At 41.7% G+C, this 27,266-nt stretch overlaps 1 protein-coding gene and 1 pseudogene across 2 annotated transcripts in view; one reads left to right on the top strand and one right to left on the bottom strand.

The window, feature by feature from the left end:
• The window catches only part of DIS3L2 (DIS3 like 3'-5' exoribonuclease 2), a 378,448-nt gene that overhangs the window by 290,411 nt on the left and 60,771 nt on the right, over positions 1-27,266 (bottom strand). The window contains exons 4-5 of the mRNA XM_025404797.1: positions 16,941-16,994; positions 11,211-11,312 (exon numbers count right to left, since the gene is read on the bottom strand). Of these exons, the coding sequence (XP_025260582.1) occupies positions 11,211-11,312; positions 16,941-16,994 (156 nt within the window). The remainder of the gene's footprint in view (positions 1-11,210; positions 11,313-16,940; positions 16,995-27,266) is intronic.
• Positions 24,260-26,240, top strand: LOC112636233 (annotated as a pseudogene). The gene has a single exon (XR_003122148.1). The product of XR_003122148.1 is annotated as a protein GPR108 pseudogene (transcript).

Raw genomic sequence — 27,266 nt, 5'->3', positions numbered from 1 at the left:
TGAGACTAACACTAAGCTTTTAGTTATATCAACTGATACAGTCATCTTCTTGATGGCAACTTAAGATATTACCTATTACCTAATGCTAAAGCATATATTGTTATTTTCTAAATGTGTGTTAATTTTTATGATGCCTGACAATATCTGTCTACAGATCAAATAACTCTCTCCTTGATATCTCTGGAATAACAAATAACAATGTGATCATGAAGCCAGGAGATGTAAATCTGAATTCCACTCTGTTACTCCTTAGTTATATGTTCCCTAAATAAGATGTTTAAACTAAGCCCCAGTTTTCTCATTCACAAAATTGGGATAGAGGTAACAACATACAAAAGAATAGTACAAGGCACTAAATATAGCACCTGGTACACAGTAAGCACCAATAAGTTAGCAGTTGTTATTAGCACCCACAGGGTTTATACGTGCATATTTGTAATTTACTGTATTGGGGTATTAAGAGAAGGAAAATAATAGAATAAACTCATTACGGTTAACCAAAAGATGAAAGACAAGTATGGGCTATGGTTATGGGAGGTGAACTTGATGAAGAAAAGGAAAGAGAATGGAAGAAGCAGGGCGAAGATCAAATAAATGGCAAACAAGAGTTTACCGAGCAGGCAGCAATGTTCCAAGAGTCTCTGTAAAAGGGTGCCATGGTCCCCCTTTCAGTCTCCCTTGAGGGCAGGATCCTGAGAGGAGTTAGGAGCCCCCTGCTTCTTCCAGTGTCTGGGAGAGTTAGTAGAGAGGCTGCCGTACTCAGCCAATAGTATAGCAGGAAGAGAAAGCTTTGATCCATACATGCCTCCCTGAAACCTGAAATTTTCACAATCCTCTCTTGCCAAATCATTCTCATCTTGAAATAAAATAAATCCTCTCTCTTTCTCTATTCCCATCCTTTAAACCTTAACTCTAATGTAACCTCTATGAAATCTTCCCCAATTCTTTCAAATAAGAGTTTGTTTCTCCCATAACAATGTGGTATTTCTGTTTCCATCCTGCAAACCTTACCATAATTGTTTCCATTCTCTTCCCAACCAGCCTATGAACTCCTGAAGGGCAAAGCCTGTGACCTATTCTACTTTGTATTTCTAGGATCTAGCACAGGGCAGGAAGAATGGCAGATGAGAAGCCACTGGGTACCTTGAACTGCTCCAGGCAGAATTGTCAGGATCAATGCTTCCTAACCATTTGGGGACATGACTTCCACTTCGAAAATCTGGGGAAAAGGACATTAAGCTGAAAGTCAAGAGATCTGGATTCTGTCCCTGGTTCTGCCAAAAACTCTCAGTCCTCAAACCAGCCACTTACTCTCACAGTACCTTAATATCCCAATTGACAAAGGAAGAAACTATCATTTGCCCCTCAACTATCTTTCATCAGATGTCTGCAATAAAAAGTATAAGGAAACAGTAAAAATGTCGAAGAATCTGAACTTCAAAGAGTTATATAAGAGTAAATTATTTTTCATTATTGCCTCACAGCTTGATACTCATACAGCTATCTATTTTGCCAAAAATCATGCTGTGAAATAAATTGACTATTTACTACTACAACGAAAAGAACTGTTGTTTTTTCTAAAACCCCAAAAGCCCTGTAGTTTACATACCCAAGAGGAGTGAGCATAACAAGCAGAAAGAAGCAAAGATGAATAATCCAATTAATCCACATTGGCTCACGCTAGTGACTACAGATTCCTTTGATAACAATATGCTTTTGTACTAACAAACCTATAAGACAATTGGCCAGTATGTTTGGAGATGTTTATATTCTAGACGTCAGGGATTCTTGATGACAGTCTGAATATTCTCTTCTCCCTACTTTGACCCTGTCACCAACAACTATCACAGGTGGGCTAAGGCCAGCAGAACTCCCCCACTTCAGAATGAGAAGCTGTGAAATACTCTAACTAATGAGGCCTGAGAGACATACCTAATGGGGCTGACTTTAATACAAAAAGCAATTGTCAGGCAGCCCCTGTGAAGACTCTCAGGAGCTCCACAGAAACAAGATAATAAGGAACCCGGGGCTACCCTCTACATTTCAAATCTTCTGAAAGCTTCAGAGGCAGCCAGCAGCCCCTCTGTAGGAGCTAGTTAAACAGATAAGAGTTTATAGAAATACATAACACTAAGCTAATTTTATGACCTAGAAATTCATAAAATTAGGCCTCTAGGGAAAAACACAACTCTGTTGTATTGGGTTTTAAAAGAGGTACAGATTTTTGTCCAAGAAAAAAAGGCACCAAGGCAGAAACAAGAATGCTCAAGTCCCAAACCTTTCCTTCCAGACCTCAGCAACAGCAAACGCTTTAATCCTCAACCTACCCCCAAGCTTTGGTCAACAACCTACCCCATCTTCTTAGACTTCCTGCCTGAAGCAAGAGCACTTCTAACAGCACAGGAAAGGCTGTGCTGACTGTCTTACCAATAAAGAGGGTGAGAACCAAGGAAAACAATGCAACAGACTTACTTATTCATATGTTTCCTTATTTTGGCCATCTGTTGCCTGGGTCCAAAGGCAGAAAGGATGCCAGGTAACTTGGCCTAGAACTTTTAAGCAACCTCATCCACTTTTGTAGAGCTCTACTAGTGCTCTACTGTATGCTTTCCATGCCTAATGTTCAACCAGTCAGCACCTATACCTGCTCTGGTCTGGTCTAGACCCACCCAGCTTGCTAACCATTCTTCTGCTTCTCCCTATTCTACCATTCTCATGTCTTAGGTCAAAAGATGCCACCATTTCTCTGTTCTTTCTTTAGCTCTTCTTTATTACCATGCTGCCTCTTTACTCCCTCAAATGACCTCTAGGAACGTTTCCTTTGGTTTGACCTGGCCCTAACACACTTCTCTTGTCTTCTTGGACCTGGTCATCACTAGGCTAGATTCAAGAAAACACGAAGCGACCTAAATCAACCTATATACCTAGAACTTCTGAAGCCAGCCCTTAGCTATGCTTTCAAGGAATCCAGGGAGGATACCATATCAACAATTGGCAGCAACTGGGGATGAAGCTGGGAGGTGGATCTGAACTAGGAAAGTTCACTGTAATTCAAAAGGAAAAAAGAGGATTCCCAGACAAGATGGCCAAATAGGAACAGTTCCTGTCTGCAGCTCCCAGTGAAACCAGCGCAGAAGGTGGGTGATTTCTGCATTTCCAACTGAGGCACCTGGTTCATCTCACTGGGACTGGTTAGCCAGTGGGTGCAGCCCACAGAGGGCAAGCCAAAGCAGGGCGAGGTGTTACCTCACCCAGGAAGCACAAGGAGTCAGGGAACTCCCCCCGCTAGCCACAGGAAGCCATGAGGGACTGTGCTGTGAGGAACAGTGTACTCTGGTCCAGATATTATGCTTTTCCCACGGTCTTTGCAACCCTCAGACCAGGAGATTCCCTTGGGTGCCTATACCACAAGGGCCCTGGGTTTCAAGCACAAAACTGGGCAGTTGTTTGGGCAGACAGCAAGCTAGCTGCAGTTGTTTTTTTTTTTTTTTTTCATATCCCAGTGACACCTGGAACATCAGTAAGAGAGAACCGTTCACTTCCCTGGAAAGGGGGCTGAAGCCAGGGAGCAAAGTGGTCTAGCTCAGCAGACTCCACCCTCATGGAGCCCAGCAAGCTAAGATCCACTGGCTTGAAATTCTCACTGCCAGCACAGCAGGCTGAAGTCAACCTGGGACACTTAAGCTTGGTGGGGGAGGTGCATCCACCATTACTGAGGCTTGAGTAGGCAGTTTTCCCCTTGCAGTGTAAACAAAGCCACCAGTAAGTTTGAGCTAGGCAGAGCCCACTGCAGCACTGCAAAGCCCCTATAGCCAGACTGCCTCTCTAGAGTCCTCCTCTCTGGGCAGGGCATCTCTGAAAGAAAGGCAGCAGCCCCAGTCAGGGGCTTATAGATAAAACTCCCACCTCCGTGGGACAGAACACCTGGGGGAAAGGTCGGCTGTGGGTGCAGCTTCAGCAGACAAACGTTCCTGCTTGCCAGCTCTGAAAAGAGCAGCAGATCTCCCAGCACAGCACTCAAGCTCTGATAAGGGACAGACAGCCTATTCAAGTGGGTCCCTGACCCCTGTGCCTCCTGATGCGGAGACACCTCCCAGCAGGGGTCGACAGACACCTCATACAGGAGAGCTCCAGCTGGCATCTGGTGGGTGCCCCTCTGGGATGAAGCTTCCAGAGGAAGGAGGAGACAGCAAACTTTGTCGTTCTGCAGCCTCCACTGGTAATACCCAAGCAAACAGGGTCTGGAGTGGACCTCCAGCAAACTCCAGTAGACCTGAAGAAGAGGGGCCTGACTGTTAGAAGGAGAACTAACAAACAGAAAGCAATAGCATCAACATCAACAAAAAGGATCACCATGCAAAAACTCCATCCGAAGGTCACCAACAGGAAAAACCAAAGGTAAATAAATCCACAAAGATGAGGAAAAACCAGCACAAAAAGGCTGAAAATTCCAAAAACCAGAATGCCGCTTCTCTCCAAAGGATCACAACTCCTTGCCAGCAAAAGAACAAAACTGGATGGAGAATGAGTTTGACGAACTGATAGAAGTAGGCTTCAGAAAGTGGGTAATAACAAACTCCTCCGAGCTAAATGAGCATGTACTAACTCAATGCAAGAAAGCTAAGAACCTTGATAAAAGGTTAGAGGAATTGCTCACTAGAATAACCAGTTTAGAGAAGAACATAAATGACTTGTTGGAGCTAAAAAACACAGCACGAGAACTTCGTGAAGCATATACAAGTATCAAGAGATGAATTGATCAAGTAGAAGAAAGGGTATCAAAGACTGAAGATCAACTTAATAAAATAAAGCATGACGACAAGATTAGAAAAAAAAGAATGAAAAGGAAATAACAAAGCCTCCAAGAAATATGGAACTATATGAAAAGACCAAACCTACGTTTGATTGGTGTACCTTAAAGTTACAGGGAGAATGGAACCAAGTTGGAAAACATACTTCAGGATACCATCCAGAAGAACTTCCCCAACCTAGCAAGACAGGCCAACATTCAAATTTGGGAAATACAGAGAACACCACAAAGATACTTCTCAAGAAGGGCAACCCCAAGACACATAATTGTCACAAACGAAGGAAAAGTTGAAATGAAGGAAAAATGTTGAAATGAAGGAAAAAATATTAAGGGCAGCCAGAGAGAAAGGTCCGGTTACCCACAAAGGGAAGCCTGTCAGACTAACAGTGGATCTCTCTGCAGAAACCCTACAAGCCAGAAGAGAATGGGGGCCAATACTCAACATTCTTAAAGAAAAGAATTTTCAACCCAGAATTCGTATCCAGCCAAACTAAGCTTCATAAGTGAAGAAGAAATAAAATCCTTTACAGACAAGCAAATCCTGAGGGATTTTGTCACCACCAGGCTTGCCTTACAAGAGCTCCTGAAAGAAGCACTAAATATACAAAGGAAAAACTGGTACCAGCCACCACAAAAAAACCAAACCAAAACGTAAAGATCATTGACACTATGAAGAAACTGCATCAACTAATGGGAAAAATAAACAGCTAGCATCATAATGACAGGATCAAATTCACACAAAACAATATTAAACTTAAATGTAAACAGGCTAAATCCCCCAATTAAAAGGCATAGACTGGTAAATTGGATAAAGAGTCAAGACCCATCAGTGTGCTGTATTCAGGAGACCCATCTCACATGCAGAGACACACATAGGCTCAAAATAAAGAGATGGAGGAATATTTACCAAGCAAATGGAAAGCAAAAAAAAAGCAGGGGTTGCGATCCTAGTCTCTGATAAAACAGACTTTAAACAAACAAAGATCAAAAAGACAAAGAAGAGCATTACATAATGGTAAAGGGATCAATGCAACAAGAAGAGCTAACTATCCTAAATATATATGCACCCAATACAGGAGCACCCAGATTCATAAAGCAAGTTCTTAGAGACCTACAAAGAGACTTAGACTCCCACACAATAATAGTGGGAGACTTTAACACCCCACTGTCAATAATAGATCAATGAGACAAAAAATTAACAAGGATATTCAGGACTTGAACTCAGCTCGGGATCAAGAGGACCTAATAGACATTTACAGAACTCTTCACCCCAAATCAAAAGAATATACATTCTTCTCAGTACCACATCACACTTACTCTAAAACTGACCACATAATTGGAAGTAAAACACTCCTCAGCAAACGCAAAACAACAGAAATCTTAACAAGCAGTCTCTCAGACCACAGTGCAATCAAATTAGAATTCAGCATTAAGAAACTCACTCAAGGCTGGGTGTGGTGGCTCATGCCTGTAATCCCAGCACTTTGGGAGTCCAAGGTGGGCGGATCATGAGGTCAGGAGATTGAGACCATCTTGGCTAACACGGTGAAACCCCATCTCTACTAAAAATACAAAAAATTAGCCGGGCGTGGAGGCAGGCGCCTGTAGTCCCAGCTACTTGGGAGGCTGAGGCAGGAGAATGGCGTGAACCCGGGAGGCGGTGCTTGCAGTGAGCTGAGATCGCACCACTGCACTCCAGCCTGGGCGACAGAGCGAGACTCCATCTCAAAAAAAAAAAAAAAGAAACTCACTCAAAACCACACAACTACTTGGAAACTGAACAACCTGCTCCTGAATGACTACTGGGTAAATAATGAAATAAAGGCAAAAATAAATAAGTTCTTTGAAACCAATGAGAACAAAGACACAATGTACCAGAATCTCTGGCATACAACTAAAGCAGTCTTCAGAAGGAAATTTATAGCACTAAATGCCCACAGGAGAAAGCAGGAAAGATTTAAAATCGACACCCTAACATCACAATTAAACGAACTAGAGAAGCAAGCGCAGACTAATTCAAAAGTTAGCAGAAGACAAGAAATAACTAAGATCAGAGCAGAACTGAAGGAGATAGAGACATGAAAAACCATTCGAAAAAATCGATGAGTCCAGGAGCTGGTTTTTTGAAAACATTAACAAAATAGACCACAAGACAGAATAATAAAGAAGAAAAGAGAGAAGAATCAAATAAACACAATAAACAAATGATAAAGGGGAGATCACCACTGATCCCACTGAAATACAAACTAACATCAGAGAATACTATAAACACCTCTACACAAATAAACTAGAAAATCTAGAAGAAATGGATAAATTCCTGAACACATACACCCTCCCAAGACTAAACCAGGAAGAAGTCAAATCCCTGAATAGACCAATAACAAGTTCTGAAATTGAGCCAGTAATTAATAGCCTATCAACCAAAAAAAGTCCAGGACCAGATGGATTCACAGCCGAATTCTACCAGAGGTACAAAGAGGAGCAGTACCATTCCTTCTGAAAGTATTCTAAACAATAGAAAAAGAGAGACTCCTCCCTAACTCATTTTATGAGGCCAGCATCATCCTGATACCAAAACCTGGCAGAGACACAACAAAAAAAGAAAATTTCAGGCCAACATCCCTGATGAACATCAATGCAAAAATCCTCAATAAAACACTAGCAAACCGAATCCAGCAACACATCAAAAAGCTTATCCACCACGATAAGTTGGCTTCATCCCTGGGATGCCAGGCTGGTTCAATATACGCAAATCAATAAACGTAATCCATCACATAAACAGAACTAATGACAAAAACCACATGATTATCTCAATAGATGCAGAAAAGGCCTTCGACAAAATTCAACACCGCTTCATGCTAAAAACACTCAATAAACTAGGTATTGGAACATATCTCAAAATAGTAAGAGCTATTTATGACAAACCCACAGCCAATATCATACTGAATGGGCAAAAACTGGAAGCATTTACTTTGAAAACCGGCACAAGATAAGGATGCCCTCTCTCACCACTCCTATTCAACACAGTATTGGAAGTTCTGGCCAGGGCAATCAGGCAAGTGAAAGAAATAAAGGTATTCAAACAGGAAGAGAGGAAGTCAAAATATCTCTGTTTGCAGATGACATGATTGTATATTTAGAAAACCCCATCGTCTCAGCCCAAAATCTCCTTAAGTAGATAAGCAACTTCAGCAAAGTCTCAGGATACAAAATTAATGTGCAAAAATCACAAGCATTCTTATACACCAATAATAGAGCACCAAATCATGAGCAAACTCCCGTTCACAACTGCTACAAAGAGAATAAAGTAGCTAGAAATACAACTTACAAGGGATCTGAAGGACCTCTTCAAGGAGAACTACAAATGACTGCTCAAGGAAAGAGAGGACACAAATGGAAAAATATTCCATGCTCATGGATAGGAAGAATCAATATCGTGAAAATGGTCATACTGCCCAAAGTAATTTACAGATTCAATGCTATTCCCATCAAGCTACCAATGACTTTCTCCACAGAATTAGAAAAAAACTATTTTAAATTTCATATGGAACCAAAAAAGAGCCTGTATAGCTAAGATAATCCTAAGAAAAAGAACAAAGCTGGAGGCATCATGCTACCTGACTTCAAGCCATACTACAAGCCTACAGTAATGAAAACAGCATGCTACTGGTACCAAAACAGATATATAGACCAATGGGACAGAATACATGTCTCAGAAATAACATCACACATCTACAACCATCTGGTCTTTGACAAACCTGACAAAAACAAGCAATGGGGAAAGGATTCCCTATTTAATAAGTGGTGCTGGGAAAACTGGCTAGCCATATGTAGAAAACTAAAACTGGACTCCTTCCTTACACCTTATACAAAAATTAACTCAAGATGAAGTAAAGGTTTATATATAAGACCTAAACCCATAAAAATCCTAGAAGAAAACCTAGGCAATACCATTCAGGACATAGGTATGGGCAAAGACTTTATGACTAAAACACGAAAAGCAATTGCAACAAAAGCTAAAATTGACAAATGGGATTTAATTAAACTAAAGAGCTTCTGCACAGCAAAAGAAACTATCATCAGAGTGAACAGGCAACCTACAGAATGGGAGAAAATTTTTGCAATCTATCCATCTGACAAAGGGCTAATATCCAGAATCTACAAGGAATTTAAATTTACAAGGAAAAAAAAAAAACATCAAAAAGTGGGCGAAGGATATGAACAGATACTTTTCAAAAGAAGACATTTATGTGGCCAACAGACATATAAAAAAAGCTCATCATCACTGGTCATTAGAGAAATGCAACCATCTCACACCAGTTAGAATGGCAATCACTAAAAAGTCAGGAAACGACTGATGCTGGAGAGGATACGGAGAAATAGAAATGCTTTTACACTGTTGGTGGGAGTATAAATTAGTTCAACCATTGTGGAAGACAGTGTGGTGATTCCTCAAGGATCTAGAACTAGAAATACCATTTGACCCAGCAATCCCACTATGGGGTATATACCCAAAGGATTATAAATCATTGCACTATAAAGATACATGCGCACATATGTTTATTGCAGCACTATTCATAATAGCAAAGACTTGGAACCAACCCAAATGCCTATCAATGTTAGGCTGGATAAAGAAAATGTGGCACATATACACATGGAATACTATGCAGCCATAAAAAAGAATGAGCTCATGTCCTTTGCAGGGACATGGATGAAGCTGGAAACCATCATTCTCAGCAAACTAACACAGGAACAGAAAACCAAACACCACATGTTCTCACTCATAAGTGGGAGTCGAACAATGAGAACATATGGGCACAGTGAGGGGAACATCACACACAAGGGGGCCTTTTGGGGGGTGGGGGCAAGGGGAGGGATAGCATTAGGAGAAATACCTAATGTAGATGATGGGTTAATGGGTGCATCAAACCACCATGGCACATGTATACGTATGTAACAAACCTGCTCATTCTGCACATGTATCTCAGAACTTGAGTATAATTTTAAAAAAAGAAAGAAAAAAAAAACCTGCACTTCACAGCATTAATTAAAATTACACTTAGATTTGTATAAATGTGATCAGTATCTGTCTTTTCCTACCTGCAGTCCCCATTAAACTATAAGCTCCATGAGGGCAAGAACTATGTCAGTCCTAATCATGACTGAATTCCCTACACCCTATGAATACCTGGCATATAGCTATAATTCAATTACTTCAGTTGTATCAGATTAAAAATAATGTATTCCTCAACAAAGCTCTGAGATAAAATGGTGCTCCTCACATCACATTTTTTTTTTTTGGAGACAGAGTCTAGCTCCATCGCCCAGGCTGGAGTGCAGTGGTGCACATCACATCTTTTCTGGAAAAGCTAATAAGAACATTTCTTGAGTTCCTGCCATTCTAAGATTTTTAGGTACTATTCTAAAATTTTTACATGTATTCTCGTTTAATTCTCATGACAAACCTATGAAGTAGGTACCATGATTATTCCCATTTTACAGATGAGACCTTTGAAGCAAAAAGGTTGTACAATTCGCTCAAAGTTATAGAGATGAATGGCAGAGATGAGATTCAAATCTAAGTAGCCTAGCCTAAAAGCCCATACTTTTAATCACTACTCTATAACACATCTTATTGAAGAACACCAAATTCTTGAGTACCAACGAATGTAGCCAAATAAAACAAATGATATGAAGACAAATTCAGACTTAGATATACAAGTCTCCAATCCTACATGACAATTCAAAGACAGTCACCACAAATCATTCCAATGTCTGATCCTTACTTTTATTTAAAACAGCCATCAACACTAAAACCGTATCTTCCTTTCCAATTAACAGACATAGATGGAGACTGAAACCTAAAATATTCTCATATTAAAAACATCTTCTTCTGCCACTAAATCCCTGATTCATAAAAACACAGACAAACTATTTTTATCTGCCAATCACCCAATCACCAAACTGGGCCAACAGAACTCCATATGTATTGCCTGGGTTTTCCACTGGAGGCAGCAGAAATGCGTGGGGACTGCCACTGTCTCCATGGCTTTGTCTTTCTAGTTCTCCCTGCATAGGATGTAGGAAAATAATACATACCAAGTTTGAATGGGCCCTCAGTATTTATTCAAAAGAATACCAAAAACCAGTGCAAGGCATGTGACAGGGAGGATGGATCACTAGAGAGGGAGCAGGGCGAACAACTCAGATGATTCACAATCTGCCCAGCAGATGCTTCTAAGTTCCAAGCTTTCAGTTGCATGCTTCCAAGATCACACCCAATCTTACCACAGCGCCTGAGGGGTCTGTGACTCCTCCAGTTTATGATGCCTTGTTGGTGCACCATGGAATGTGAAAGGTCCTAAGAAATCTATAATTAGAAAGGGAAAATTTAACTCACCTTCCACTGCTCCTCGGGAAGTAGTTTCACGACCACCAGATCCCCATTTAAGGCTCTATTACGAGCAACAACCCCATCAATAAAAATGTCTCGATCACCATCCTAGGTTGGAAAAAGAAATAAGACAATAGTGAGCTTAAAAACACATAAAGCAAAAAACAGATTGCATGCTTTCATAACTGAAATAGAAAACAGCAAGTTATTCTTAGGCTATCCTTTTTTGTATTAAATAAAGCATGTGGATACCTTTTTAATACTAAATGAATTTTTAACATATCAAGGAAGTATAAAAATAAAAGGTATGCAAGAGAACAGAAGAGGAACAACATATAATCTCCCGCAAGAAAACAAACTGAGGGCAGGAGCAGCAATGGTTCTAAGATTTGGGCTCTCTAGGAGGAAACCAGCAAATTCATAATGCCCCCCAAGAAAGTGGCAGAGAGAGTAAGTTGTGGTTGTTTTTATGGAGACCTAAGCAGAGGGCAAAGAAGAGAAAGAAAGAGATGTAATATGAGGTTCATCACATGATCTTCACACTCTACCGACTGTGCCGACTTAGGACCACTGTGAACTCCAGACAATGAACACAGGGTACAGACACTTTCACCCTCACTCACTCAGAAACAAACCACTTTAAATAATGTGGCTCCCCAGTGAACTCCCCAAGTGTCAACTTCTTGGCTTAAATAGGTGCCAGAGTCTTCTTAGTAATCCAAATTACTTTGTAATTTTAAATAAACAAAATAGCTAAGGAAATGCAGGCCTTCTGCAGCAGTCAGGGTTCCTGAGAAAATGAAATATTTTCAAAATGTTTCACCAACAAACATGTACTCTTATCCTTCTATTCTCTACGAGTTTATATGATGTGCTCTTTTTCAGAGAATAAGAAAGAAGTAAAATACTTTTTCTTACAGGAGATGACAGCAAAAGGGTCTGGAAAACCATCACTCAAATTTTTCTAATAGGGACACCTGACATAGATAAGATTTAACATAACACTCAATGGACTGAAGGTGATTACTATGAAACTTTAGTTAAAGTTAAAATTAATATCCCAAAATCACCAAATCAAAAAGGCGGGGGGGGGGGTAGATTTTAGTCACTCAGCATTTTTTACAGTTTCCACTTACAAACCATTAGAGATCTTCTAGAACAGTTTTTCTGCTCAATTTCCAGTTTAGCTATGGGCTGACAGCTGTGGCTGCACACTCTGCCAAAACCGACCCCACCCTAGTCCCCGAGGAAAAGCTACTGTGTTAGCCACAAAACATGACTGTAGTTGACCTCTTGACAAGCTTCTCAGAGAGATCTGGAAGAGACAGCCAGTAAACAGAGAGTGAACAACTGAAATATGGCACATCACCATCTATTGCTGCCTTTTGCAATTCAAAAAGCAATAGGATCTCTCAGACCTCCTTGGAATGAAAAGTGGGCTGTTTGGAGGTCACCCTAACCCATACTCATGTGTCAAACATATGCAATGAAATGCCTCTATTATAAGCAGCTACAACCACCCTTTGGCAGCGCAGAGATTTCAGATTGATGGGATGACAGTACCATCACCTTACAATCCCAGGAAACTAAGGAAAGCAGGGCTCAGCTGAACCTCAGACAACACAAAAATCTATAGCTACTGCATCACTACTCAGCTCTTCCTTGATTCATTCAGAAGACTGATCTGTCGCTGAATCTCTTATTTTAAAGATACTAAGCTTGGGAACTGCTCAATAGTAAAAGTTCGAGTCATCTCTTTTAACCACTTTTTAAGGCCAAATATTTCAGCTCTTTGTTTGAACGCCAGAAGTCTTGTTCTACCCATCAGAAAGAATAATAGGTAATAGAAAAAAAAAAAGAAAGAAAACTAGATAATGAACATCCCTGGAGGAAAAATAAAGGAACTGGGAGAAGGGCATGGGTAGTCAGACTAAAGACTTAGGGGACTGTAGGAAGGAAGACAACACAAGTATGCCACGATGGTCATAGCATCCTTCATTGATGAAACAGTCCCCTTTGGACCAAAAATAAATTCCATCGCTGTACAAAGGGTGCCTCCTATGACAAGATGCATTAAAAAGTTAGAGAGCTTCTTAGATTTACATAATTCAGAATAGAAACTGTGCTTTTTAAAAATGACAGGTTTTTCCATCTGATCAATTTTCTCCTCTTTATCCTATCCCCAAATAGGATAAAAGGCCTGTCAATAATATCATTTTATCTTGGTTTGCTTGAAAGTCACGACTTTACTCACATTCTGTATTTCATTTTTATTGAGAACCTCACAAAACTAGCAAGTACACGTAAGTTACTCATCTCGTATAGTTTAGATGTGTCATGAATTGAAAACCAACTTTCTGTCAGTAGAAATTATAATGAACCTAAGTCAAGTTCCCCCAGAACAAAGTATTATTTTATACCTGATGATTAATTCACTGTTCTTCACCTGTTGACCCAGGGAGATATTTTAGTATAGCAAATGACATTGTGTAAATTCACAACCACTTTTAGAGTCAGTAAGAGCAAACCTAAATAATTTAATCAAATCTCTATTTTTGTCTCTCTAAAAACTTTAGAATGTGAGGAACATTCGACAACATTTAGTCCATCCCCTCATTTTACAAATGAGGAAGCCACTGTATGTCCTACTGTCAGAGCAAAAGCCTCATCTTCTGTCATATTCATTCCTGCCTTTATGCTCCTAGCTTAAGCCAGTAACAGTTAGGCCCTGGTTCTGACATTCTACTTCTCAGTCTATCTGTGGGCATTTTTCATCCCATATATTTTATATTTGTCATAAAATGAAAATCAACTTTCTATCAGTAGAAGTTATAATGAACCTAAGTCAAGTTTCCAGTTAATACAAGTTCATATTTGACATGGATATGAGCTATGTATACTCAGAAATCTAGACCACAGTTGGTTGTGGGCTTTATATATGAGTAATCTGTTGCCTCTATTATTGCCCTTTTCAATTGCTTTCTATAATGCTTCTGAAAACTGAAACCCACAAAGCAAGACTGTAGGACTGTTCCCGTGTCCAAAACCAGAGTGTCTACAATCACTTGCAACGGGCCTTGATTGGCAGCTCTTATGATCTATTCTTAATTACCGAGAGGTGAATTGTTTTTCTCTCTCTGAGACACTATCACTACTCAAGCGGGAGCCAAATAAAAGAATAAAAGAAGCATAGAAATAAGCCAATCCTAATATCGCAACTGTCTAAAAATTTCTAAATATGACATAGCAAGAATACAATTTTAAGTAGGAGAGCAACTATGAGCTTTTAAAACATCACCACCTTTTGCTTTTGCTTCTTAGCTTTCTTTAACAAGCCAGGTTAAACCATGGAGATACATCATTTGCAGATGTAAATTACATGAATTTAGCTTGCAGGAACCATAGCAACTCTGCTCTGGCTCTGCTCCAGCCACACCCCTCCCCATCAGACAAGGAGTTCACAGGGCCAAATGGATGTGCTTCCCTAAAATAAGCAGCCCCAAGCCTGCCTCCAGGACATATACAGGCACTCCCCCAACACCGGAGGCACCCCCTCAACATGGCGGCTGGCTAAAGAACAGGTATTTCTAATGGGTATGGACATAGCTTAGATATGTGGGACAGGATGCCCACGTTTGTGCATGAAAGGGCCCTCACTGAATGCAAGGGAGTCACAAGGGGACAGGCAGCTAGCACCGAGAAGGGAAGAGGGGCAAGCTAGAGGTGGAGACATGCTTCAGCATGGAGCTGCAAGAAATCTGAGAATTCTACATTTGAACTCAGGTATATGAAGGTGTATTTGGCAAGGAACATATAGAATAATATATTTTACTTGATGGTGGGTGTGAGGTCTAACTTATCAGTATTTGATTTAAGGTATGTGTGCCTTCTTTTCTACTTCTGTCCTAGGTCCCACACTTGCTAGGAGCCAGCCCAATAGGGATTTAACTTAGGGAAATCCTATACCATGTATTCAGGCAAGAGAGGGAGCAGCAAAATTTTCAGAATGCTGTAGTTCCCCTTATCATTGCCATCAACAAGAGCAAACTTAAGCATGCACAAGAGACAAGAGGTCTGAGTCTACCCAGTTCCCAGCTGCCTCTTAAGATGAACTAACTACATCGAGTGATATTTTCATGCTTAAAAATCTGTGTCTTTCATACATGAGCGCTCCTAATACAATCAAGTTCCTTCAACTGGTATATTCTTGAAGAAACAGTTATGCTTTCTTTATGGGAAAAAAACATTGGTTATGCAGGGCATACTGAGAGATGGTTTATCCGCCTCCAACATAGCACCTTCCTAAGAGATTTTCATGGGTAGTTTTTATGATTCCTGGATGTAAATTTAACCTTATGAGCAAACTCTGGAAACTAATACATATGTAAACTGCACTTCTAGTATATGCGAGAACTGCTCTTGCAGCCAAGTTACCACCTCAAAGCTGACCCTCAATTCTACAACCCAATTTTACAACTCAAGTTCCAGGGTCAAGACATATGCCATTTTCTCTCACGGGAACAGAATATGACGGAGAAAGAGTAATGTGAATGCCAGTGATACCTTTCATCTGATTCAATGGGTAAGACTTGAACCTGGATGCAATGCGAGTCCCTGGATTTCAAAGGCAGGGGAAAAAGACTAAACTGAGCTTGACAGCAGGTCATAAGGTTATTGTAACAATAACAATAATATCACTTGAGCATATAAAATCTGAAATGTTCCAAAATATAAAACTTTTAAGCACTGACCTGACACTCAAAGAAAATGCTCACTGGAGCATTTTGGATTTCAGTGTAAGTATGTAATGTAAATATTCCAAAATAAAAAAAAAAATTCCAAATCCAAAATACTTGTGGTCCCAAGTGTTTCAAATAAGGGGTGCTCAATCTGTAATAACAACATTTATAAAGTACATGACTGAACCTATATTCTCACTAAACTTACTGTCATTTAAAATAATAAAATATGTTAATTAAAATATATGTATTCCATTTCGTCATCTATAAGCATAAGTTTGGTCTCTTTCACTGTGAAAAATCTATGATTCTATAGCTATTCTATTTATGGTATCCTGGAAAAGTTAGGTCAGGAATTTAAGAATATTGCTCTCCTAGTTTTGCTCAATCAAACCTTCTCTAGAGAACTGCTGCTAACTATATGTCAGTATGAACTTGATTTAAGTGGAAAGAGCCTCTTAAAATGAGTCATAAATGTAAGAAAGGATCTGAAGGACCCAACGGTAAAGAGCCTTGTATGAAGCTCTATCACCTGCACGAAAGTGAAGTGAGAAACTCTGACCCCCCGCAAAAAAAAGCATTACACATTATTTTTGGACAAATGTTCAGATTAGCTCATGCAATAGATCCAAAGTAGATAGCATATTTGTTTAGGAAAGATTAACTTAAATCAGTGGAAAAAATCATAAATCCTTTTAAGCCATAAACCAAGGGCGTTCAATTACACAAACTGGTGGGTAGTCTGCCTGGGTCCAGCTGCTCTTTGCAGCCTTGTAACAAATGCCATCCCTTTCATTTGGCATGCGATTTTAAGACTGGCAGAAGGGGTTGTTAACCAAAAGAAAATTTTGTTTATTTAAATTTGAAACAAATCTTTGCCCATCCTCAATTTTGCTTCACTACTCTGCTTTTTAGTTAGAATATATGATTTCAGTTTCAGAGCACATCTAAAAAATGAAATGTGACATTAAGTTTATTATAAATTTATTGAACTTACCGGGGAAGGAATGAAGGCTTCATGAAACTTCTTTGGATTAATTCTCAATACACCCTTTAAAACAAAAAATAAAGCTTGTGAAAATCTAGCTATATATTTATGATTTTTCCATATGTATGTTATTCTCCAATAAAAAGTTTTAAAATTAAACAGTTCAATTGAGAAAACAAGTTAGATGTATAAGAACTGTTCATTAAATGCAAGAAACACAATTTATGTTGATATCTGAAATAGAGGGTTCCATCAAAAACAGAAAGCTTAGACTGGCACCTTGGTGTGAACAAGCAAAGGTAAGGAACAAGAGAGCCTGGCATAGAGTGGGAAAGTGGCAACTATTAGACTTTTAGGTGCCCCTATATGCTAGTCTTCAAATTTAAACCTTGACTTTACAAACCAGATTACCTGGGGATTGTGTCTCACTATATAAAGGCCTTTTTTTTTTTTCTCCCAGTTCCAAGACCTTTCCACAATTGCTTGTTTCTGTGACAATTTTCAAAGTGATACAGGTTGATTTCCAACCTAGATACTGAGCCTTAAGAAACTGGATGCATTATTTTTTACTCTGGCCCCTCTGCAGAGCTGAATGAGTCAATAATTCAAAATGGCCATAACCAGCTCTTAATGCAAACTGGAATCCTGGCTCCAACAGCCAGGCCACCCAGTCTGCCTTCAACTTCATGTTATTCCAGCACCAAATCAGGGTCTGCTTCTATTTACACACAGGGGTGCAGGTGGGGGCCTCTTCAATAGCAGTTCAGTATTTCAGGCTCTTGCAGGAAGCTGTAACGCTCCCCAGGTTCCAGCTGTAGTCTCAGGACACTGGAACACATGGATGGAAGCAGTTATTTTTCTAACAGCCAAACTCAAAGGATATCTCGAGAAAGTGTTTTAAATAACATTTCCCCCTAAAACGTTTAAAGACTCAAAGATACATAATTAACAAAACAGGCAAGGGCATAAAATAAAGCAGAAAATAATTTCCTTCTGTGCTGTACCATGTTTAAATTACAAATGTAATTCAAATAGACTACTCAAATAGACACTCAAATAGACTACTACAAATGATCATTCAGTCCTTAATTCAACAATTCATTATTGAGTACTGACTATATTCAAGACCCTGAGACACACTGATGGGGAAGATAATGATTAAGCTCAGTCCCTATTTTAAATGAAAACATAAACCAGAGGTACAGCTTACTTTCATAGCCAGGGCACCAGAAGAGGCTTCAGAGATGGTGTCTGACCTAGTCCTTTACAGAAGAGCAAAATTTGCAAATAAATCAGATGAGAAGTATAGTAGAGGACACTGTGTTAGCAAAAGTGGTTAAGAGGGCACTCACTAACTCTTCTCCATTGTGCAATAACTCTGCCTAGCACAGAAGAGGGAGGGACCAGGAGATAAGGTTGGCAAAGCTCCCCAAGGCCAGTCCCTTGTTAAGAGTGTCACAGTAAATCCACTTCTAGACAGCTGTTTCTTGTTGAGGGAAGGAGGGAAAAAACTTACATTTATCCTGAATATTCATCCACTCACTCAACAAATATTTCCTAACAAATAGCATGGCAGGCACCATGTCAAGTGATGGGGTAAAAAGGGAGACTAACAACAGACAGTCTCTACCGTCACACAGCTGACAGTCTCATGAGGGGAAGAGACTCCAAACAAACGAAAGTCAGTTCATTGAAATTAAATGTTTAACAATTTCCTTTGCTGATTCCAGATGCTTTTCTCTGGCCTAAGTTTTTTTTTCAATTCCTATTCTTCTATCATCCCTTGTAGCTCAGTGAATGGTTAGCAAATGAAGAAGTATGGAGATGAGAATGCCTCTAGCTTTGAAAATGTCTTTAATTACACGGCACTCAGACAGGTTAGGCTGGGCCCAGGGAAAAGAGACAGGTTGCTCAAGGCTGCATCCAGGCTCTATTCAAAAGAAAAGGTATTAAAAAGGCCTTGAAGATTTTACCCTTGATTCTCTATCCCAAACCTCCCAATATATACAAAAGGACACAAGGAAGAAGAGAAACCTTGTTCCACAATAGCATTTGTAAATTTGACTGAAGCATAACTCTGAAGAACTGGACCTCAGAAACACAGCCCTTGAGAGAATGCAGATCACACTAAGAAAGCAGAAACTCCCCAGAGCTCCGCAGCAGACCAGAGTTGTTTCTATAGCCTGAGAGAAGCAGCTGACAGTAAAGTCTGTCAAAAACAAATGGTCTTTTAACCAAAGGATACTTCCCACAGATGTCTTGTCTTACTCACCTACAAAAGTCCAAGGCTTTCATTTCTTTTTTTTTGAGACGGAGTCTCGCTGTCTCCCAGGCTGGAGTGCAGTGGCCGGATCTCAGCTCACTGCAAGCTCCGCCTCCTGGGTTCACGCCATTCTCCTGCCTCAGCCTCCCGAGTAGCTGGGACTACAGGAGCCCACCACCACACCCGGCTAATTTTTTGTATTTTTAGTAGAGACGGGGTTTCACCATGTTAGTCAGGATGGTCTCAATCTCCTGACCTCATGATCCGCCCACCTTGGCCTCCCAAAGTGCTGGGATTACAGGTGTGAGCCACCGTGCCCGGCTGGCTTTCATTTCTATAGCCATCCCCTAATCTGACCCAATTGCCCATCTCCCATCTTCTTCCTAAAGCACTTCCCTAGGCCTGGAACTTGATCAGTGAGAATCCCATAGTCTCCATCTCTTCTCCGGATGCTCCTGATTCTTCCCCTTAATCGAAACCTGGCTGTTCCCTGATGTTATTGCTTCCCTGAGTGCTCTCAAAGGGTGTCTATTTTATCTCTCATAACCCATATATCTCAGGGACCAGGTGAGGAAGGGCTCTTTGCTTTCCCATCATGGCTTTAAAAGTATTTTTTCCTCCAATCTCTTTCAAAAATCCCAGATCCTTTGCAGTTCATATCATTAGCACCTCCTTGGTGCTGTCATCCTCAAACTTACAGGTGGGTCAAAGCTCCAATTCACTAACATTTTGACTAGCAGCTCACTGCCTTCCTCTCTATCCTTACTCCCATATATATTTTTGGGACTTCACATCCATGTTGAAGACCAAGCAACCCCAGCCTGTCACTCTAACTACCATTTGCTCTTCTACCCCACCTACTCTCTCCCATGTTCACAGCCTGGATCCCGTCAGCACTACTAATGACACCACTTAAAAAAAAAAAATTCAAATATCACACTTTCCGATGGCAGTCTTTTGTCTACTTATGGTAAAAACCCCATTTCAACAACTCTTCAATTTCACTAAGATCTCCAACCCAAAGCTGTGACCACATGTCACCATTCTTTGTCCTCCCACTGTTTACTCCCTTCTCTAGCAACCTAATTGCCATGGCCTGTCATTATCACTTAACCTTGCAAATCCTAAACAAACCTCTTACTCTGATACTCAACCAGCAAAAGACCTTGAAGATTTTACCCTTGATTCTCTACTCTCAACTAACCCCAGCTATCTGCTTTCTCACTTCCTGTACCCAAGGAGCTAAACAGTACCATAGAAAAACACCACACAACTGGGCTAAATCAGTCTAACTGGCAATCACAAACATACTGTATTTGGCTTGAGAGTCCTTAAAACTGAGGAATTTCACACATATAAAATACATAGTTCCAGATATTCTTGAAAAATCGTAAGATCTAACAGCTTTGGACAGGGTTCTCCAAATGACAGCAACCACCTAACCTGAATAACAGACACTCCTCTTATAGTAATAAAAACAAAACTCAAGTGCCACTTATGCAGGTATATGACGTGCCACACACTCTTGGAAGAGCTTTATATCGATCAGCTAATTTAACCCTCACAACAACCCTATGAGGTAGATACTGTTATCCTTGTTTTTACAGAGGAGGAAACTGAGGCACTGAGAGGTTAAAAAAATTGCCTGCTTTCACATCACATTCAAGGTCAGACAGTCTGGCTCCAGAGTCCATGCTCTCCACTACTGTGAACAGCCTCTCTCTCTGTTTGCCACACTCACCACCAGGGCCTCTTCACTCATGTATGCCAGCTGTCCCTCTTACCCAAAAACTCATTCCAACCCTTGCTTTTCTCCGTCTTGCTTAATGGCAACACCAGCCAGCCGCTCAATTCGAAAACTCAGCAAGCGTCAGGGATGCCTCCCTCTGCCTCACCTTCCATATCTCACCCACCAGCATGTCATATCAGTTCTAGCCCCACATCCACCTTCACTGCCACCTTCTTGTTCCCATCTCCATGTTTTCTGACCTGGTTTACTTTGATAGCTTCCTGAGTGGCCTCTCAGCTTCCACTCTAGTCTATTCATCTCACAATTCCCAGAGAGATATGTTCAAAGCATGAAACAGATTATTTTCTTCTCCTGCTTAACAGCCTTCAGTGACTTCCTGCTGCTCTTTAAACAAAATCCAATTCTCCAGCATAGCCTAGAGACCCTACATGACTTGGCTGATGCCTAACTCTCCACTTGTCCCATCATATAACTCCCTTTGCTCACAATGTTCCAACAGGCTTCCTTCTCATTTCTCAGAACCACCAAGCCTTCCTCTGCTTGCTGCTGTTCTACTAGCTGAGCTTTCCACCTACGTTCTTCTCCTAATTCTTCAATTGGCTGTTTCATTCTCATCTCAGACAACCCACAGATCATCTCACAGAGGCTTTCCCTAACAACTCTACTAAAGAGGTTCTCTCTATAATCTCTCTCACCTTTCCCATTTCCTTATTAGCAATGATCAGTCTAATTTCTTCTCTTTTTCTTTAGTTGTTTTTCCTTACCTCCCCAGTGACTTGCCTAACTTGCTCACTGGTATATGCTTGGCACTGAGTAAGAAGTCAAGAAACATTTGTTGCACTAATTAATTAATGCCTGCAGAGCTGAAGTTCTTTCATCACCCCCAGTATTAATGTTATGAATATCATCTCTCCCTTCTGAGTGACTGGGCATTCCGCTATAACATCACATCTATTCCCCCTCATCTTTAATTCATCCCCAAGTATTCTCCAGCTGACTTTACTCTTCTTAAAAAAAAAAAGAGAGAGAGAGAGACAGGGTCTCACTCTGTTGCCCAGGTTGGAGCACAATGGCATGATCATGACTTACCACAGCCTCCAACTCCAGGGCTCAAGTGATCCTCCTGCCTCAGCCTCCCCAGTAGCTAGGAATACAGGTGCACATCACCATGCCTGGCTGATTTTTATTTTGTACAGATGAAGGCTCACTATGTTGCCCAGGCTGGTCTTAAACTTTTGGCCTCAAGCAATCTCCCCACCTCAGCCTTCCAAAGTGCTGGGATTACAGGGGTGAGCCACCACACCCTGCCTGATTTCACTCTTAACAAATGCTTGTTTGTTTGTTAAGAAACTAACAACCAAACTAACAAACAAACAAATGTTTGTTTGTTTGTCCTAGAAACTAGTTCATCCTGTCCTCTATCTTCCTGGACTAGGATTTTTTTAGAGAGCCAATAACAACTTCACACCAATATTCTATTCTAAAAGGAACTCCGACATCATAACTAAGGCAGCTCTGGGGGCTTAGCCTGAACTTCCTTTAGCCAAAGCATCTTTTGGGATCTGAAACAGCCAATTCTACCATCTTCATACCCATGTCACCTTGATCATCACCCTAAACTGGAGCCCCTTCCAGGCTTGTCTATCCCCTACTCTAATCTCTCCCAATATCTCCTATAACAACCTCTCAGTACTCCCCCCTATGAAGAGAGAAATGAAATACATTTTTTGATGTGAGAATTTTTTTTCAACTTCAAAACTACACATACATGATCATGTGTTACTGTTATTGTCGCTTCAAACACTGGAAACTCACATAGGAAAAAATACGAATGAAATATCAAAGTATTGGTTAAGGTATTGAAAACAAAATAAAAATACTCTACTCCTATTTTTTTTAAATCCCCCTACTATATCTCGATAAAAGTTTCTTCTCTGGATGGGGAGGAAAAAAAAGAGGTCAAAAGAGATGAATTTGAATACAAAAGTTAACAAAAGTTTCCAAGTATCTCTAATACACTTAATTTTTCTCCATCAGCATTAAAACATCCTTTCTTGTCTGGCCTTTTACCTTACCCAGCAAGGCCTGCACACATAAAGTTTATATCAAGCAGCAGATGGACTCTGTTTCTCTGCCTATGAAAATCTTATTTACAGTGTTGTATATTTCACACGATGACCTCATATCTGGAACCCATTTCTTTCCCCATCTGCAAAGAACAACTGTTCTCATATGTGGGGGGGAGGTCCTGGCTGCAGAGTCCCATGATGTCACAGGCCAGAAGGAATCACTTACAAACTACTGGGAATTAGAGTTGTTATATTGATCAGATTTTTGTTTTGTTTTATTTGAGTATCAGCAACGAGTGGTTTCAAAAGTGAAAACTAAAAGGGAGCTGAAGCTAATACCATTGCAGAACGCTGTCTCTAGATAGGTATAAATCTATAGCCAAAATTCTAGGCGACTAGTTTTCTTTCAAGTTCTAATGACTGACGTTCCCCCGACTCTTCTTCAAAAGACAGTATCTGGATCCTTTATTCAGTCAATAAGTAAATATTTATTCAATATAAATGTATTAAGCATCAGTCAAATGTCAGGCACTGAGCTAACTTCTGGAATAAGACATGACCCTGCCATCAAGGACATGAACAGTCTATTTGGGGGAAACATAAAAGAAAAGAAATGGTGGTAAGTTTAGAATAAAGGGAAAACAAAAAAGTCAACTACAGGAAAGCACTAACAGCCAACTCTACTTGGAGAATTAAAATGAGGCTTCTCAAAGTGGGTAACATTTAGGCAGGGACTTAAAAGCTAAGCACCATTACATCAAGACAGCGGGAGAAAGCATTCCGAGCACCAGGATCAGCATGCACAAAGTCACAGAGACATCAAGGAGCACAGTTTTTAGAGGAAAAGACTGGAAGCTCAGGGTGAATGGAGGACAGTGCTCCTGGAGGAGAGTGCAAGAGGATGAGAATGGAGAGGCACAATGGGTCCTCCTACATGAAACAGGAGGAGGGCCAAGAGGCTTACAGATAAAATGGTGTTCGGGATATGGGCTGAACAATGAAGAGCAAATGATGGATTAATGAATGGACTAACATCCAAATGCAGCTTCATCTCTCCTAAGAGAGGCCATGTCAAATAAATCCAGGGAAAGCTTTAAAAAAAAGAAACTCCAATAGGGCTGGGTGTGGCGGCTCATGACTGTAATCTCACTACTTTGGGAGGCTAAGGCAGGAGGATCACTTGAGGTCAGGTCAGCCTAGCCAACATGGTAAAACCCCATCTCTACTAAAAATACAAAAATTGCGGGACTACACCCCATCCCCCCCGGTTGGGTCTTAGTCCTTTTAATTCTTGGAATCACTTTTGGGGCGCTAAAGACCCTGGAGCCACACAGCGGGGTCCTGGGGGAGCTATAGAGTGGGGTCCTCGGGGCACTTAATGGGATTTGGGGGGTTCCATTGAAATGTTGCTGAGAGCTCAACTGGAATCTAAAAGTTCTTTCAGAAGGTGAAGGCCAGGCCCTCCGAGGGGCAGAAGCGAGCAGACATCCAGCTGAACAGCTTCAGTTTCTACACCAACGGCTCCCTGGTGGTGGAGTTGAGCCTCCTGCGGCTGGGCCTCCAGGAAGCAGAAGTCCTTGCTGGTGGGGTTCAGTCTCAGCCGGGTTCGATCTGGCAGAGTTCGCTCCTATTCAACCCGGGATTTCCAGGACTGCCCTCTCCAGAAAAACAGTAGCAGCTTCCTGGTCCTGTTCCTCATCAACACCAAGGATCTGAAGGTCCAGGTGCGAAGTATGGAGAGCAGAAGTTGTTTATCTTTCCCAGACTCCTCCCCAAAGTGCCCTCCGAACCAGGGCTCCCAAAGCCACAGGCCACAGTCCCCCGCAAGGTGGATGGTGGAGGGACCTCTGCAGCCAGCAAGCCCAAGTCAACACCCGCAGTGTCTCAGGGTCCTAGCGGGAAGGACAAGGAGCTGGTGTCGGGCCGGAGCCACCTCAACAACTCCTACAACTTCAGTTTCCACGTGGTGATCGGCTCTCAGGCGGAAGAAGGCCAGTACAGCCTGAACTTCCACAACTGCAACAATTCAGTGCCAGGAAAGGAGCATCCATTTGACATCACGGTGATGATCCAGGAGAAGAACCCCGATGGCTTCCTGTCGGCGGCGGAGATGCCCCTTTTCAAGCTCTACATAGTCATGTCCGTCTGCTTCCTGGCCGCTGGCATCTTCTGGGTGTCCATCCTCTGCAGGAACATGTACAGCGTCTTCAAGATCCACTGGCTCATGGTGGCCTTGGCCTTCACCAAGAGCATCTCTCTCCTCTTCCATAGTATCAACTACTACTTCATCAACAGCCAGAGCCACCCCATCGAAGGCCTTGCCGTCATGTACTACATCACACACCTGCTGAAGGGTGCCCTTCTCTTCATCACCGTCGCCCTGATCGGCTCAGGTTGGGCCTTCATCAAGTATGTCCTGTCGGATAAGGAGAAGAAGGTCTTTAGGATCATGATCCCCATGCAGGTCCTGGCCAACGTGGCCTACATCGGCATCGAGTCCCGCGAGGAGGGCGCCAGTGACTATGTGCTGTGGAAGGAGATTTTGTTCCTGATGGATCTCATCTGCTGCAGCGCCATCCTGTTTCCCGTAGTCTGGTCCATCTGGCATCTCCAGGACACGTCTGGCACAGACGGGAAGGTGGTGGTGAACCTGGCCAAGCTGAAGCTGTTCCAGCATTACTATGTCACGGTCATCTGCTACATCTACTTCACCTGCATCATCGCCATCCTGTAGCAGGTGGCTGTCCCCTTTCAGTGGCAGTGGCTGTACCAGCTCTTGGTGGAGGGCTCCACCCTGGCCTTCTTCATGCTCACAGGCTACAAGTTCCAGCCCACAGGGACAACCCATACCTGCAGCTGCCCCAGGAGGACGAGGAGGATGTTCAGAAGGAACAAGTAATGACCGACTCTGGGTTCGGGGAAGGCCTCTCCAAAGTCAACAAAACAGCCAGCGGGCGGGAACTGTTATGATCACCTCCACATCTCAGACCAAAGGATCCTTCTCCCCCAGCATTTCTCACTCCTGCCCTTCTTCCAAAGTGTATGTGGGGAGGTGGAGGGGGTCCATGTGGACCAGGCGCCCAGCTCCCCGGGAACCCGGTTCCCAGACAAGCCCATTTGGAAGAAGAGTCCCTTCCTCCCCCCAAATATTGGGCAGCCCTGTCCTCACTCCAGGACCACCCCTCCCTTCCAGCTATATGTACAATAATGACCAATCTGTTTGGCTACATATATATATATATACACACACACACACACACACACACACACACACAAAAATTAGCCAGGCATGATGGCATGACTAATTTTTTACCTTCTGTAATCCTAGCTACTTGGGAGGCTGAGGTACAAGAATCACTTGAACTCAGGACGCAGAGGCTGCAGTGAGCCAAGACTGCACCACTGCACTCCAGCCTGGGCAACAGAGTGAGACCTTCTAAATAAATAAATAAATAAATAACCACCAAGAGTACTCCAAGAATCAGATAAACCAACTCATTTGTTAAAAGACAATTTTTTTTCTTTTTTCCATCGATCATGTGTGCACTTGACCACAGATAAATAGAGAAAGGTAAAGGAAAGAAGGAAGGAAGGAAGGAAGGAAGGAAGGAAGGGAGGGAGGGAGGGAGGGAGGGGAGAAAGAAAGAGAGAAAAGAGAAAGAAAGAGAGAAGAGAGAAAGAAAGAGAGAGAGAGAGAGAGAGAAAATGAATGACAAAAAGGAAGAGAAGATGATAGCATGCGTAAATTGGTTAGATCTTCAGCCAAAAACACAAATGCAGAAGCTGTGCTCTCAGAATAAGAGAAAGTGGAACACAGCATTTTCAAGTGAGCCAGGTAGCACATGGCAATATTTCTATACTAATGAAAGTATTATGAAATAGACTTAATTCACAGAATATGTGGCCCTGCCTCCCTCCCCAGCCTACTAACTGCCTGACGGATTATGCCCAAGGAGGCCCAAGCTGCCATACTCCATGTTGTTTCACAAGTTCACGTTTTTGTTAGCGCCACTGCCTCTCCATACCTCCCACACACATAATCACTCACCTGATAGGCCCAAACTAGTCATCCCTCAATACCTACCACAAGGGTCACCAACTACAGGAAGCCTCTCCAGAACCTCAGCCTACACAGTTTCCTGCTTTCCCCCCAATATTTTGCCATATACCCTGGTCACCCTTTTATCTGAGCACTTGCCACTTTATCCCCAAATCATCTGTTCACATGACTGCCTCCCACCACTGGGCTGCAA

The sequence above is a fragment of the Theropithecus gelada genome, chromosome 12, assembly GCF_003255815.1.
Source record: "Theropithecus gelada isolate Dixy chromosome 12, Tgel_1.0, whole genome shotgun sequence".
Taxonomy (NCBI): Eukaryota; Metazoa; Chordata; class Mammalia; order Primates; family Cercopithecidae; genus Theropithecus; species Theropithecus gelada.
The sequence above is the reverse complement of the archived record's forward strand: the minus strand, read 5'-3'. Positions and strand labels throughout refer to the sequence as shown.